Genomic DNA, 13,044 nt, shown 5'->3' with positions numbered 1-13,044 from the left:
TAACAATTTTGGTTTTTGCAACAGGTATTTCAGTTTCATATATCTAATAACTGATGGACTCAGTTATATTTCTGGATTCAAATGAGGTTTATTGTACTAACAGAAAATGTGCAATCTGCATTTAAACAAAATTTGACCAGTGCAAAAGTATGGTCACCCTTATCATTTTCTTGATTTGAACACTCCTAACTACTTTTTACTGACTTCATGAAGCACTAAATTGGTTTTGTAACCTCATTGAGCTTTGAACTTCATAGCCAGGTGTATCAAATCATGAGAAAAGGTATTTAAAGTGGCCACTTGCAAGTAGTTCTCCTATTTGATTCTCCTATGAAGAGTGGCATCATGGGCTCCTCAAAACAACTCTCAAATGATCTGAAAACAAAGATTATTCAACATAGCTTTTCAGGGGAAGGATACAAAAAGTTGTCTCAGAGATTTAACCAGTCAGTTTCCACTGTGAGGAACATAGTAAAGAAATGGAAGAACACAGGTACAGTTCTTGTTAAGCCCAGAAGTGGCAGGCCAAGAAAAATATCAGAAAGGCAGAGAAGAATGGGTGAGAACAGTCAAGGACAATCCACAGACCACCTCCAAAGACCTGCAGCATCATCTTGCTGCAGATGGTGTCACTGTGCATCGGTCAACAATACAGCACACTTTGTACAAGGAGAAGCTGTATGGGAGAGTGATGCGAAAGAAGCCGTTTCTGCAAGCACGCCACAAACAGAGTCGCCTGAGGTATGCAAAAGCACATTTGGACAAGCCAGTTACATTTTGGAAGAAGGTCCTGTGGACTGATGAAGCAAAGATTGAGGAGTTTGGTCATACAAAAAGGCGTTATGCATGCGCTGTATTGTTGACCGATGCACAGTGACACCATCTGCAGCAAGATGATGCTGCGGGTCTTTGGAGGTGGTCTGTGGATTGTCCTTGACTGTTCTCACCATTCTTCTTCTCTGCCTTTCTGATATTTTTCTTGGCCTGCCACTTCTGGGCTTAACAAGAACTGTACCTGTGTTCTTCCATTTCCTTACTATGTTCCTAACAGTGGAAACTGGTTAAATCTCTGCGACAACTTTTTGTATCCTTCCCCTGAAAAGCTATGTTGAATAATATTTGTTTTCAGATCATTTGAGAGTTGTTTTGAGGAGCCCATGATGCCACTCTTCATAGGAGAATCAAATAGGAGAACTACTTGCAAGTGGCCACCTTAAATACCTTTTCTTATGATTTGATACACCTGGCTATGAAATTCAAAGCTCAATGAGGTTACAAAACCAATTTAGTGCTTCAGGAAGTCAGTAAAAAGTAGTTAGGAGTGTTCAAATCAAGAAAATGATGAGGGTGACCATACTTTTGCACTGGTCAAATTTTGTTTAAATGCAGATTGCACATTTTCTGTTAGTACAATAAACCTCATTTGAATCCAGAAATATAACTGAGTCCATCAGTTATTAGATATATGAAACTGAAATACCTGTTGCAAAAACCAAAATTGTTATAAAGAAAAAAGGTTAACATTAATAGGGGTGCCCAAACTTTTACATATGACTGTATGTATGTGTGTGTGTATGTATATGTATGTGTGTATATATATATATATATATATATATATATATATTATAATTTCTGTATGATGTGGATGTATCTCTTTCTGCTTTTATAGGTACTACCGTGAAGTCCTACCTGGGGAAATAGTGAAAATCTCTCGTGCCGGAGTACAGACTTTGGACATAGTACCCAGATATCGAGAGAGAGACCCATCTGCCTTTTGTATATTTGAATATGTTTACTTTGCGAGGCCGGACTCCATATTTGAAGGTGTGTGTATATATATATATATATATATATATATATATATATATATATATATATATATATATATATATATATATATATATATATATATATATATATTTTATAATAAATTTTATTTTTTTTTTCCCCCTGTGGTATGGATAATCTGCAAAGTGGTTTCCTGCATAACCTATTTTACCATTCATACTATGATGCATTTCAGTCTTGTGTTTTAATCCACAAGATTTTGCTCATTAAATCAAATCACTTTTATAGAGCTTTTCTTAAGGTGATCTTTGAATTATGGTTGGCCCTAACGTATGAGACTGGACCTGCTAAACCATGCAATTTGGTGGTTGTCAGTGGTGTCTGGACTGGCTCTCGGGGATTGTGGGACATTAGCCACAGTGATTATCTGACTTAATTGGCTCTGGCTTCACTCTCTCCTCCTTTGACAAATCAAGACATCCAGAGGAAGTGAGCGAGCAGCCGCAGCTCTCAATTCCTCCAGATGTCAATTACGTCTGTAGAAGGAGATTGAAGCCAGTGTTGATTAGCCACAGGGATCTCATGACTTGAAAATGTCACGTGAGCCCCGGCTGTCGGTGCCGACAACACTGGAATGGCACCGGAAAGTAGTATGTTATTTTACTTGGAGGGAAACTGGGATTAAGAAGAGGTTGTCTCTGAGTAGTGGGCAGACCCTTTACAGCCAAAACAGGCAATGGATTAAAGTTACACAGAAGTGTTTGATCTTCAGCTGCTAAGTTCAAGACCTTAACGGTTTACTATTTTTCTACAAAGGACAAATGGTGTATTCGGTGAGAAGGCGATGTGGCCAACAGTTGGCTATTGAGGCCCCGGTAGAGGCGGACCTGGTCAGTGCTGTGCCAGAATCTGCCACCCCCGCAGCTCTGGGCTATGCAGAGAAGGTAAACTCTTATTTAAAACTTCATTTATTGCCCATAAGTTTCATATTTGTAGCTCATACTCTCCTTGCCCCTTTGCAGTGCGGTATTCAGTATGTGGAGGTGCTGTGCAAAAATCGCTACGTCGGTCGCACCTTTATTCAGCCCAATATGAGGCTACGGCAGCTTGGAGTGGCCAAAAAGTTTGGAGTCTTGACTGACAACTTTGTTGGCAAGAGAGTAGTGCTGATTGATGACTCCATTGTGCGAGGAAATACGATTTCTCCCATAATTAAACTTCTGAAGGATTCTGGCGCTAAGGAGGTTTGTGGGATCACGTGGCTGGTTTTATACTGTCTTTTTGGCTTGGTGGTACTTTTATCTCCAGTGTGTTTTTGTGCTTAGAATATGTTTGTAAGAGGAGCCCTCTGGAGTAAGGATACTTTGTCTGCCATATAGCTCAATAGATATACTGTCACCGTTCGCTTTTGATGGACAATTAGGTACATGAGTAATGGCGCCTTTTGGGGTTTGTGCGAGAGCTGAAAGTCTTCTATAAGTCACTTCAGGCTCACACACCAACCCAAACATCTCTAACTACAAACTGTACCGTCGGGCGAGATTACTGACATTTCATTGTTTATCCCATCTGCAGTCTATGAACTGTGATATATTGAGGCTATGGAAACCAAACGGTCCAAATTTTTTATTTTTTACTAAAATAAAATTTTCCAGGTTTAAGTAGTAAAAAGGATCTGTAAACCTTTTGGACCAAACAAAAGGGGACAGAACAATAAACCACAGAGCAAGGGAGAAATGTCCAATATGTTAAGTAGCAATGTCGGGCAGCTATACTTGTATATTTGAGTCAAAGACGTGTACAAACTGTGGCCGCTTCTAGCGTGATTCCTAAAATGATCAGTGCTGTATTCTCTTGCCCTCCCCAGGTCCACATCAGAGTGGCATCGCCACCAATAAGACATCCCTGTTATATGGGAGTTAATATTCCTACAAAAGAGGAACTGATTGCCAACCGCCCGGAGTTCAATGACCTGGCAGGGCATATTGGTAAGCACATTTATACCAGTCTGACACTGCGCTGAAGGGGTTTTCTGCTGTAGTTGTAAGTGGTCACTGGGAAGCTATTCTGCTGAAAGGAGGGGAAAAAAGCGTACTTGCCATAACTTTCTGCCTTCCCAACCTCTAATCCATTTCTGCCTCTGTACTTGGCCTGCACCTGAGCAGAGGAATAAATGTTAAGACCACCAATGACTTGGCTACGACCACCGGCTGTCAGATCATCAGTGTCTCTAAACTTTACAGCGGAGGGTGGATTATGATCAGCATACGCTTTTTTTTTTTTTTTTTATTTTTTTATTGCTTCCCTCCTCCCTTCCCCATTTACAGCAGGGTAGCCTCTTAGCCTTTAAATTATAGGTACATTAAAGGGGTTAATTGTAATGCTTTTATATTTTAGGTGCGAACAGTGTGGTTTACCTGTCGGTGGACGGCCTCACATCAGCAGTGCGTGAAGGCATTAATCATTTCAAAGAACAACATAACGAATTAAATGGCACCAACGCCTTCCCCGGTTCTCACAGCCACTGTACGGCGTGCCTTACTGGGAAATACCCAGTGGACCTGGAGTGGTGACCGCTCATCTGTACACCTCCTAGCTGGACAATAGAATTCACATGGATAAGAAAGTTGGGATTTGTTACCCATCGTGACCACTGACATGCAGATCACCATTGACTCTTCTTGCTGTACTGGTTACTGCGGCCACCATCTTGTCTTGTATGGGCCTCACTGCTTTATTTCTAGCAGAACTGCTGCTACCAGAAGACTGTGCCATTCTCAGTGCTGGAGGGTGGACCGAATATTCAGTAACCCCTTCTAATCCTGTATATTTATTACTTTTTGTTGGACTTTTGTTCTTGGCGTACGATACGTTGTCACTGAACGTATCTGTTTGTTTCTTTTTGTATTCGGTGCGTTGTGGTCAGGTTCTTTTATTCTGCTGAAGGACTGGAAATAAAGCACTTTTTTACGTTGCTGCGGGTTAATTCTAACATGAATCTGCATTTGGTGGAGAAGAAAAATCTGCGCTTATCCGGAAAAAAAAAAACTGTTTACAATAAAGTCTGTACTCGACCATGTTCATATGATCTATGCATCTATAGAGAGATTTCCTCACACTAGACAGCATTGCTAATGTGCATCACAGGAAGAGAAAAGCTATTAGGTAATTCTCTATCGTTTTAAATGAAGTTTGTTAAATACCGTATTTTTCAGACTCTAAGACACGCTTTTTTTTTTTCTTTTTTTTTTTTTTTTTTTTTTTTTACAAAAATGTGGAGGAAAAGGGAGTGGGTGAATGTACCGACTCTGGCTTGTGGTGGGGTAGATTTGGGAGCGGCAATGGCTGAGCAGCGGGTCATAGGAGTCAAAAGCCAGCGGCTGCTGCTAAAGAGAAATAGTTACTGTATTCCACACCCATGGGAGTGGAGGGCAGTGAATATTCATTTCTCTTTAATAGCAGACACGCTGTTGGCCACAACTGCCGGCTTCCTGCAGCTGCTGGGCACTCGAGTGTCCACGCTACATAAGGCAATAAATATTCTCTGCTCTCCCCTGCCATAAGTGTGGAATACAGTGAATATTCATTCCTTTAGTAGTGGCACACGTGAACGACCGGCAGCTGCAGGAAGCTGTCGGCTGCGTCCAACACTGTGCCTGCAAAGAGCAATGAGTATTCACGTCTCTCCAAGCACATAGCCCCGGTGTGGAGAGCAGGGAGTATTCCAGCTGCTGTCCTCGGCTTGTAAGCAGGGTATGACGTCCCTTCCAAGCGCTGCTTACAAGAATACAGTGGGGGGGAAGTATTTAGTCAGCCACCAATTGTGCAAGTTCTCCCACTTAGAGATGAGAGGCCTGTAATTGACATCATAGGTAGACCACAACTATGAGAGTCAAAATGAGAAAACAAATCCAGAAAATCACCTTGTCTGATTTTGGCAAGATTTATTTTGAAAATTATGGTGGAAAATAAGTATTAGGTCATTAACAAAAGTTCATCTCAATATTTTGATATATATATATATATATATATATATATATATATATATATATCTATACACTCACTGGCCACTTTATTAGGTACACCATGCTAGTAACGGGTTGGACCCCCTTTTGCCTTCAGAACTGCCTCAATTCTTCGTGGCAGAGATTCAACAAGGTGCTGGAAGCATTCCTCAGAGATTTTGGACCATATTGACATGATGGCATCACACAGTTGGCGCAGATTTGTCGGCTGGACATCCCTGATGCGAATCTCCCGTTCCACCACATCCCAAAGATGCTCTATTGGATTGAGATCTGGTGACTGAGGAGGCCATTTGAGTACAGTGAACTCATTGTCATGTTCAAGAAACCAATCTGAGATGATTCGAGCTTTATGACATGGCGCATTATCCTGCTGAAAGTAGCCATCAGATGTTGGGTACATTGTGGTCATAAAGGGATGGACATGGTCAGCAACAATACTCAGGTAGGCTGTGGCGTTGCAATGATGCTCAATTGGTACCAAGGGGCCCAAAGAGTGCCAAGAAAAAATTCCCCACACCATGACACCACCACCACCAGCCTGAACCGTTGATACAAGGCAGGATGGATCCATGCTTTCATGTTGTTTACGCCAAATTCTGACCCTACCATCCGAATGTCGCAGCAGAAATCGAGACTCATCAGACCAGGCAACGTTTTTCCAATCTTCTACTGTCCAATTTCGATGAGCTTGTGCAAATTGTAGCCTCAGTTTCCTGTTCTTAGCTGAGAGGAGTGGTACCCAGTGTGGTCTTCTGCTGCTGTAGCCCATCTGCCTCAAAGTTCGACGCACTGTGCGTTCAGAGATGCTCTTCTGCCTACCTTGGTTGTAATGGGTGGCAATTTGAGTCACTGTTGCCTTTCTATCAGCTCGAACCAGTCTGCCCATTCTCCTCTGACCTCTGGCATCAACAAGGCATTTCCGGCCACAGAACTGCCGCTCACTGGATTTTTTTTCTTTTTCGGACCATTCTCTGTAAACCCTAGAGATGGTTGTGCGTGAAAATCCCAGTAGATCAGCAGTTTCTGAAATACTCAGACCAGCCCTTCTGGCACCAACAATCATGCCACGTTCAAAGGCACTCAAATCACCTTTCTTCCTCATACTGATGCTCGGTTTGAACTGCAGGAGATTGTCTTGACCATGTCTACATGCCTAAATGCACTGAGTTGCCGCCATGTGATTGGCTGATTAGAAATGAAGTCTTAACACACAGTTGGACAGGTGTACCTAATAAAGTGGCCAGTGAGTGTATATACCCTTTGTTGGCAATGAAAGAGGTCAAATGGTTTCTGTAAGTCTTCACAAGGTTGGCACACACTCTTGGTGGTATGTTGGACCATTCCTCCATGCAGATCGCCTCTAGAGCAGTGATGTTTTGGGCCGGTCGTTGGGCAGCACAGACTTTCAAAACCCTCCAAAGGTTTTCTATGGGGTTGAGATCTGGAGATTGGCTAGGCCACTCCAGGACCTTCATATGCTTCTTATGAAGCCACTCCTTCATTGCCCTGGCGGTGTGCTTGGGATCATTATTATGCTGAAAGATCCATCCACGTTTCATCTTCAATGCCTTTGCTGATGGAAGGAGGTTTGCACTCAATCTAACGATGCATGGCCCCATTCACTCATGTACATGGATCAGTCGTCCTGGTCCCTTTGCAGAGAAACTGCCCCAAAGCATGATGTTGCCACCCCCAGCTTCACAGTAGGTATGGTGTTCTTTGGATACAACTCAGCATTCTGTCTCCAAACATGACATGTTTTGTTTCTACCAAACAGTTCTGGTTTGGTTTCATCAGACCATATGACATTCTCCCAATACTCTTCTGGATAATCCAAATGTTCCCCAGAAAACTTCAGATGGATCTGGACATGTATTGGCTTAAGCAGGGGAACATGTCTGGCACTGCAGGATCTGAGTCCCTGGTGGCGTAGCGTTACTGATAGTAGCCTTTATTATGGTGGACCCAGCTCTATGCAGGTCATTCACTAGTTCCCCCGTGTGGTAATGGCATTTTTGCTCACTGTTCTTGTGATCATGTTGAGCCCACGGGCAGAGATCTTGCGTGGAGCCCCAGATCGAGGGAGATTCAGTGGTCTTGTATGTCTACCATTTTCTTATTATTGCTCCCACAGTTGATTTCATCACACCAAGCTGCTTGCCTATTGCAGATTCAGTCTACCCAGCCTGTTGCAGGATTACAATTTTGTTTCTGGTGTCCTTCTACAGCTCTTTGGTCTTCACCATAGTGGAATTTGGAGTGTGACTGTTTGAGGCTGTGGAAAGGTGTCTTTTATACTGATAACAAATTCAAACAGGTCCCATTACTACAGGTAATGAGTGGAGGACAGAGAAGCCTCTTAATAAAGAAGTTGCAGGTCTGTGAAAGCCAGAAATCTTGCATGTTTTTAGGTGACCAAATAGTGTATATACTCGTGTATAAGTTGAGTTTTTCAGTGCTTTTTGTGCTGAAAACGTCCCACTCGGTTTATACACGAGTCAATTGTCCCAGATGGCTGGTGGAGGAGTGGGAGCAGCAGGTCACAGAGGCAGTAGCCGGGAGCTGTGGCTAAAGCCTGTGTCAGCTGCAGCCGCTGCCGGCACACATCCTACTCGCCTAGAAGCGTGCCCTCGCTGGCACTGCATCTCGATCAAGCGCCAGCAGCTCTTCCTGACAAGCGATCACATTGCTCCGCTCATTAAGGTAATGAATATGCACACCTCTCCACTCGCAGAGGCATGGAGTGCATATTCAATACATTAATGAGCGGGGCCACGTGATCGTTCGGCCGGAAATGCTGCTGGCGCCTTAACGCGGTGCAGTCCCAGTGAGCGCGCGCAGGCAGGTAAATAGGATGTTTGTGGGGTTTTTTTTGTTTTTTTTTTTAACGGGTCATGCATACGAGGATGGGGGGGATAAGGAGCCTTGCATGCAATGGAATGCCCGCTCCATCTGAAATAAGCTTCATGTGATTCATAACCCCTCTCTCTCGCAGTCTTGCCTTCCTTGGCCTCAGAAAAACTTGGCTGACACCCTCTGACACCACCTCCCCTGCTGTGCTGTGTTACGGCGGCTTCCACTTCACCCACATGCCTTGCCCTGGCAACAGACCTGGAGGAGGAGTGGGTCTTCTCATTTCCATTAACTGTACCTTCAACCCATTCCCACCTTTACCCTCCCTTATCCTCCCCTCTTTTGAAGTCAACTTGGTCCGCATCTACGCTCCCTCCAACCTCCAAGTGGCCATCATATACTGACCTCTGGGCCTGGCCACTGCCTTTATTGACCAATCCTCTACCAGGCTTCATCACTTTCCACTGACATGCCACTGTCATCAGGGGTGACATCAACATCCCCACTGATACCCTTCAGTGAACAGCCTCCAAACTTCTGTCTCTTACTTCATCTTTTGGACTTGCTCAGTGGTCCTCCTCAGCCACCCACACAGACGGACATACATTAGACCTTGTCTTCACCCGTCTCTAACTTCACCACCTCTCCTTTCCCTCTATCTGACCACCATCTACTCATTTTCTCATCCCTGTCCTCACCTGTCACCCATGTCCAGCAACATGCACACCCCCACAGAAACCTCACACACCTAGATACCCACAAGCTCTCTGACTCTTCTACCACTGGCATCCATATCCTCCACGACACAGAAAGTACAACTGCTTTCTACAGTGCTACTCTTGCATCAGCTATTGACATGGTCACTCTTGTTCATGGCAGTGTGTGATGTATCAATAGACAACCCTGGCACAATAACATCACTAAAAAGCTCTGGCAGGCATCCAGGGTTGCAGAGCGACTTTGGAAGAAAACATTTGCGAGATGAGTTTACTGCATTCAAACAGGCAACACTCTTTCAAATCTGCCCTCACCTCTGTTAAACAGGCTTACTTCACAACCCTTGTATCTTCCCTATCCTACAACCCCAAACAGTTAGGCCCCTTTCACACATCAGTTTTTTGCCGTCAGTCACAATCCGTTGGCTCGACGGAGCTGTCGCAGATTGTGAAAAACTGATGCGATGGATCCGACTAGCGGATCTGGAGACAAAAACGGATCCGTCGCATCAGCTTTTTCATCAGTGTCTTCTGTTTTTCGATGGATCCGTTTTTTAAACCATGAATTTTTTTTCGAATTTAACCAAAGTATTGTACCTTGTTACCAGGGCTGTGGAGTCAGTAAGCCAAACCTGCGACTCCGACTCCTCAATTCCCCAATTCCTCTCTGACTCCCACATATATTGCTTATATTTAAGTGAAAAATTTAGTATATTGTGAAAATCAGACATTTGATTATTGTATCATAAAAATGTTTAAGATATTTAGATAGAACATAATATATATTTATTGGAATACAACTTTAGAACACAAAAAACTAATTGTAAATATGTAATACACTATGTAATATCGATTACATATGGTGTGTATATATAACACTATGTAAGTGGCAAAAAACAGTTTTCAACAAAAACATACTAAATAACATTTGTGCAGTCTATGAATTTGTTCTAAGAAATAGAATTGCCTCCATCAGATCCTCCTTCATAGATGACCTCAGATCTGACCTAATAATTTCAAGGCCAGAGAACAACCTCTCTACACTAACTTGGGTTGGAGGCAAAGCCGTAACCACATGGGCAACATCTCTAACAATTTCCAAGTATAAAGGAATTGCCTCGTACACAGTCAGTTTTGATGAACGGTTGAATTTTTCTATTTCTTTGAGAGCAAGTGAAACATTTTGCTGAAATATGGTCAATCTGCTTGCTATAGAAGATGGAGTGAAATCTTTTTCCTTGCAGCAACGCTTTGCCTGCTCCATGTCAGCCAAATAGTTGTCAAAGTCAAACGCCTCATCTGATAAGGATGAAGATATGGCAGCAGTAGCACTGTCAGGACCCAAGTCCTCTTGCGCCTGGCAGTCCTCCTGTATGCCACTTATCCTAACTGCTACCTTAGAGCTTCTTTTCCTTTAGTAAGCTGTTGATCATCAAGCAGTATACGATGACTTGGGTCCACATAAACAGCTGCCAGAATAATTTTATTTTCCAATAGCTGTATCTCCGTTTCATTGAAGCAGAAATGCCATCTGCGATTAAACCTCCTCTTTGGGACAGGCAAAATAGCAAGTTCTTCCACTCCCTTATGAAAATTCCAGGAGTTAAATCCTCAGCTTGTAATTTTTTTAGTCACGGCAAATGGGTGATTAAGCAATTCCTTCAATTCAGCCACCTGTGTCCATTAACCTTCATTTAGGGTTACTTGAGAGTTCGCCATATCTATAATAAATGGTTTTAGTTCAAGCAATCGCTCAATCATAAATCAAGTGCTGCCAAACTGAGTCTCTTGATCGACAATTGCCCCTTTCCCAGCCCATCTCTTCAAGATGGAATCAATTTTAGGGGTTCTGGCGGCAATAACCAATTTCCTCACTTTTCCAATCAGATTTCTAGCATGTCCCTCTTGCAGACTATCTCTTATTGCCAACTGCAGCGTGTGCACAACACAGCGCATGTGAGAAATGTGAAAAACGTATCCTCAAAAAAACGCTGTGTGTGAATGTAGCCTTAGATCAGGAATAAAACAGCCATTTATAGGACATTTCATAACGTTCCCAAATTCCTATAAAAAAAAAAATAATCAGCACATTCTGCGTTGAACTACTGTACTCAATTTATTATATATTTTAGGAGTCTGAGTCGGTCCATTTTATACTGACTCCACCAAAATGAACACGACTCCACAGCCCTGCTTGTTACCCATAGTATTGTACCTTATCATTAAATAAATGAAAGTCAGCTTTTTTCTTTAATAAATAAAAATATCATTATAAATTAAGATAGTTTGGGGTGGAGATAGTAATCGGAGCATGCTCAGTTAAAAAAAAAAAAAAAAAAATCTCACCGGATTCCGATTTGACGGATTACGACAGATCCTGTGCACATACGCTTCCATTCTAGCAAACCACGGATGGCGACGGATCCGTCTCTGTATGATTTTTCGACGTAGACAAAAATACGTTACTTTGTCCATTGTCTCCTTCCAACGGACAAACAATTTTCGGCGAATGATGGATGAAATGTGAGGCCATCCGTCACTAATACAAGTCGATGAGAAAAAAAACGATCCAGCGGCATCAGTCACTGGATCCGTTTTTTTTCAAAATTCGACAGATTGCGACTGATCGCAAAAAACTGATGTGTGAAAGGCGCCTTACTCAAAACTTTTAACTCCCTCCTCTGCCCACCACTGCCCCCTCCAACCTCCCTCATCTCTATTGAGGACTTTGCCACACACTTCAAAAATAAGATTGACCAAACAAGGCAAGTTTTTATTGTTCAACCACCGCAACCCCTTTGCATACCAGACCAATGCCCAAACCCCATAACCTCCCTGTCCAACATCACTGAAGGGGAGCTTAATTGTCTCCTCTCCAAATCACACCTCACCACTTGTGCACTAGACCCTAACCTCACCACCACACTTATCCCATCACTAACTTCTGGTACCCTCCCTTCTGCTTTCAAACATGCCACAATCACGCCTATCCTTTAAAAAGCCAGCCACTTTGTCCAGCTATCGCCCAATATCGCTGCTCACATTTGCTTCCAAACTCCTGGAGCAGCACGTCCATGCTGAACATGCCTCTGACCTCTCATCTAACTTTCTCTTTGACAATCTACAAAATGCTTTGCGTCCCCGTCATTCCACTGAGACTGCCCTGACCAAAATTACTAATGACCTACTTACAGCCAAAGCTAACGGACAATACTCTATACTCCTCCTTCTAGACCTGTTCTCTGCTTTCGACACAGTTGACCACTGTCTCCTATTACAGATCCTCTCCTTCTTTGGCATCAAAGACCTCGCCTTATCCTGGATCTCGTCATACCTTTCCAACTGCACATTCAGCATCTCCCACACTACCTCCTCATCCCGCCCTCTCTCTGTTGGGAGTCCCCCAAGGCTCTGTTCTGGGACCCCTACTCTTCTTAATCTATACACTTGGCCTGTGACAACTCAAAGTACCATGGATTCCAGTACCACCTGTATGCTGACGACCCACAATTCTACATCTCTGGCCCAGACGTCACCTCTCTACTGTCCAGAATCCCAGAGTGTCTGTCAGCCATATCCTCCTCTCTCTTCCTCAAACTCAATGTGGACAAATTTGAAATCTTCATTTTTCCTCCATCTCACAGATCTTCCTTTCCTGA

The 13,044-nt window shown here is 43.1% G+C and overlaps 1 protein-coding gene across 1 annotated transcript in view; it reads left to right on the top strand.

The window, feature by feature from the left end:
• Positions 1 to 4,876, top strand: part of LOC141096781 (amidophosphoribosyltransferase-like) — a 28,073-nt gene extending 23,197 nt beyond the window's left edge. The window contains exons 7-11 of the mRNA XM_073583587.1: positions 1,670 to 1,824; positions 2,605 to 2,732; positions 2,811 to 3,032; positions 3,656 to 3,776; positions 4,186 to 4,876. Of these exons, the coding sequence (XP_073439688.1) occupies positions 1,670 to 1,824; positions 2,605 to 2,732; positions 2,811 to 3,032; positions 3,656 to 3,776; positions 4,186 to 4,361 (802 nt within the window). The 3' untranslated portion in view covers positions 4,362 to 4,876. The remainder of the gene's footprint in view (positions 1 to 1,669; positions 1,825 to 2,604; positions 2,733 to 2,810; positions 3,033 to 3,655; positions 3,777 to 4,185) is intronic.
• The last annotated feature ends 8,168 nt before the right edge of the window (positions 4,877 to 13,044 follow it).

This window comes from Dendrobates tinctorius, unplaced genomic scaffold (genome assembly GCF_039654945.1).
Source record: "Dendrobates tinctorius isolate UK_male_01 unplaced genomic scaffold, ASM3965494v1 ptg000079l, whole genome shotgun sequence".
NCBI classification, from domain to species: Eukaryota; Metazoa; Chordata; class Amphibia; order Anura; family Dendrobatidae; genus Dendrobates; species Dendrobates tinctorius.
The sequence above is the reverse complement of the archived record's forward strand: the minus strand, read 5'-3'. Positions and strand labels throughout refer to the sequence as shown.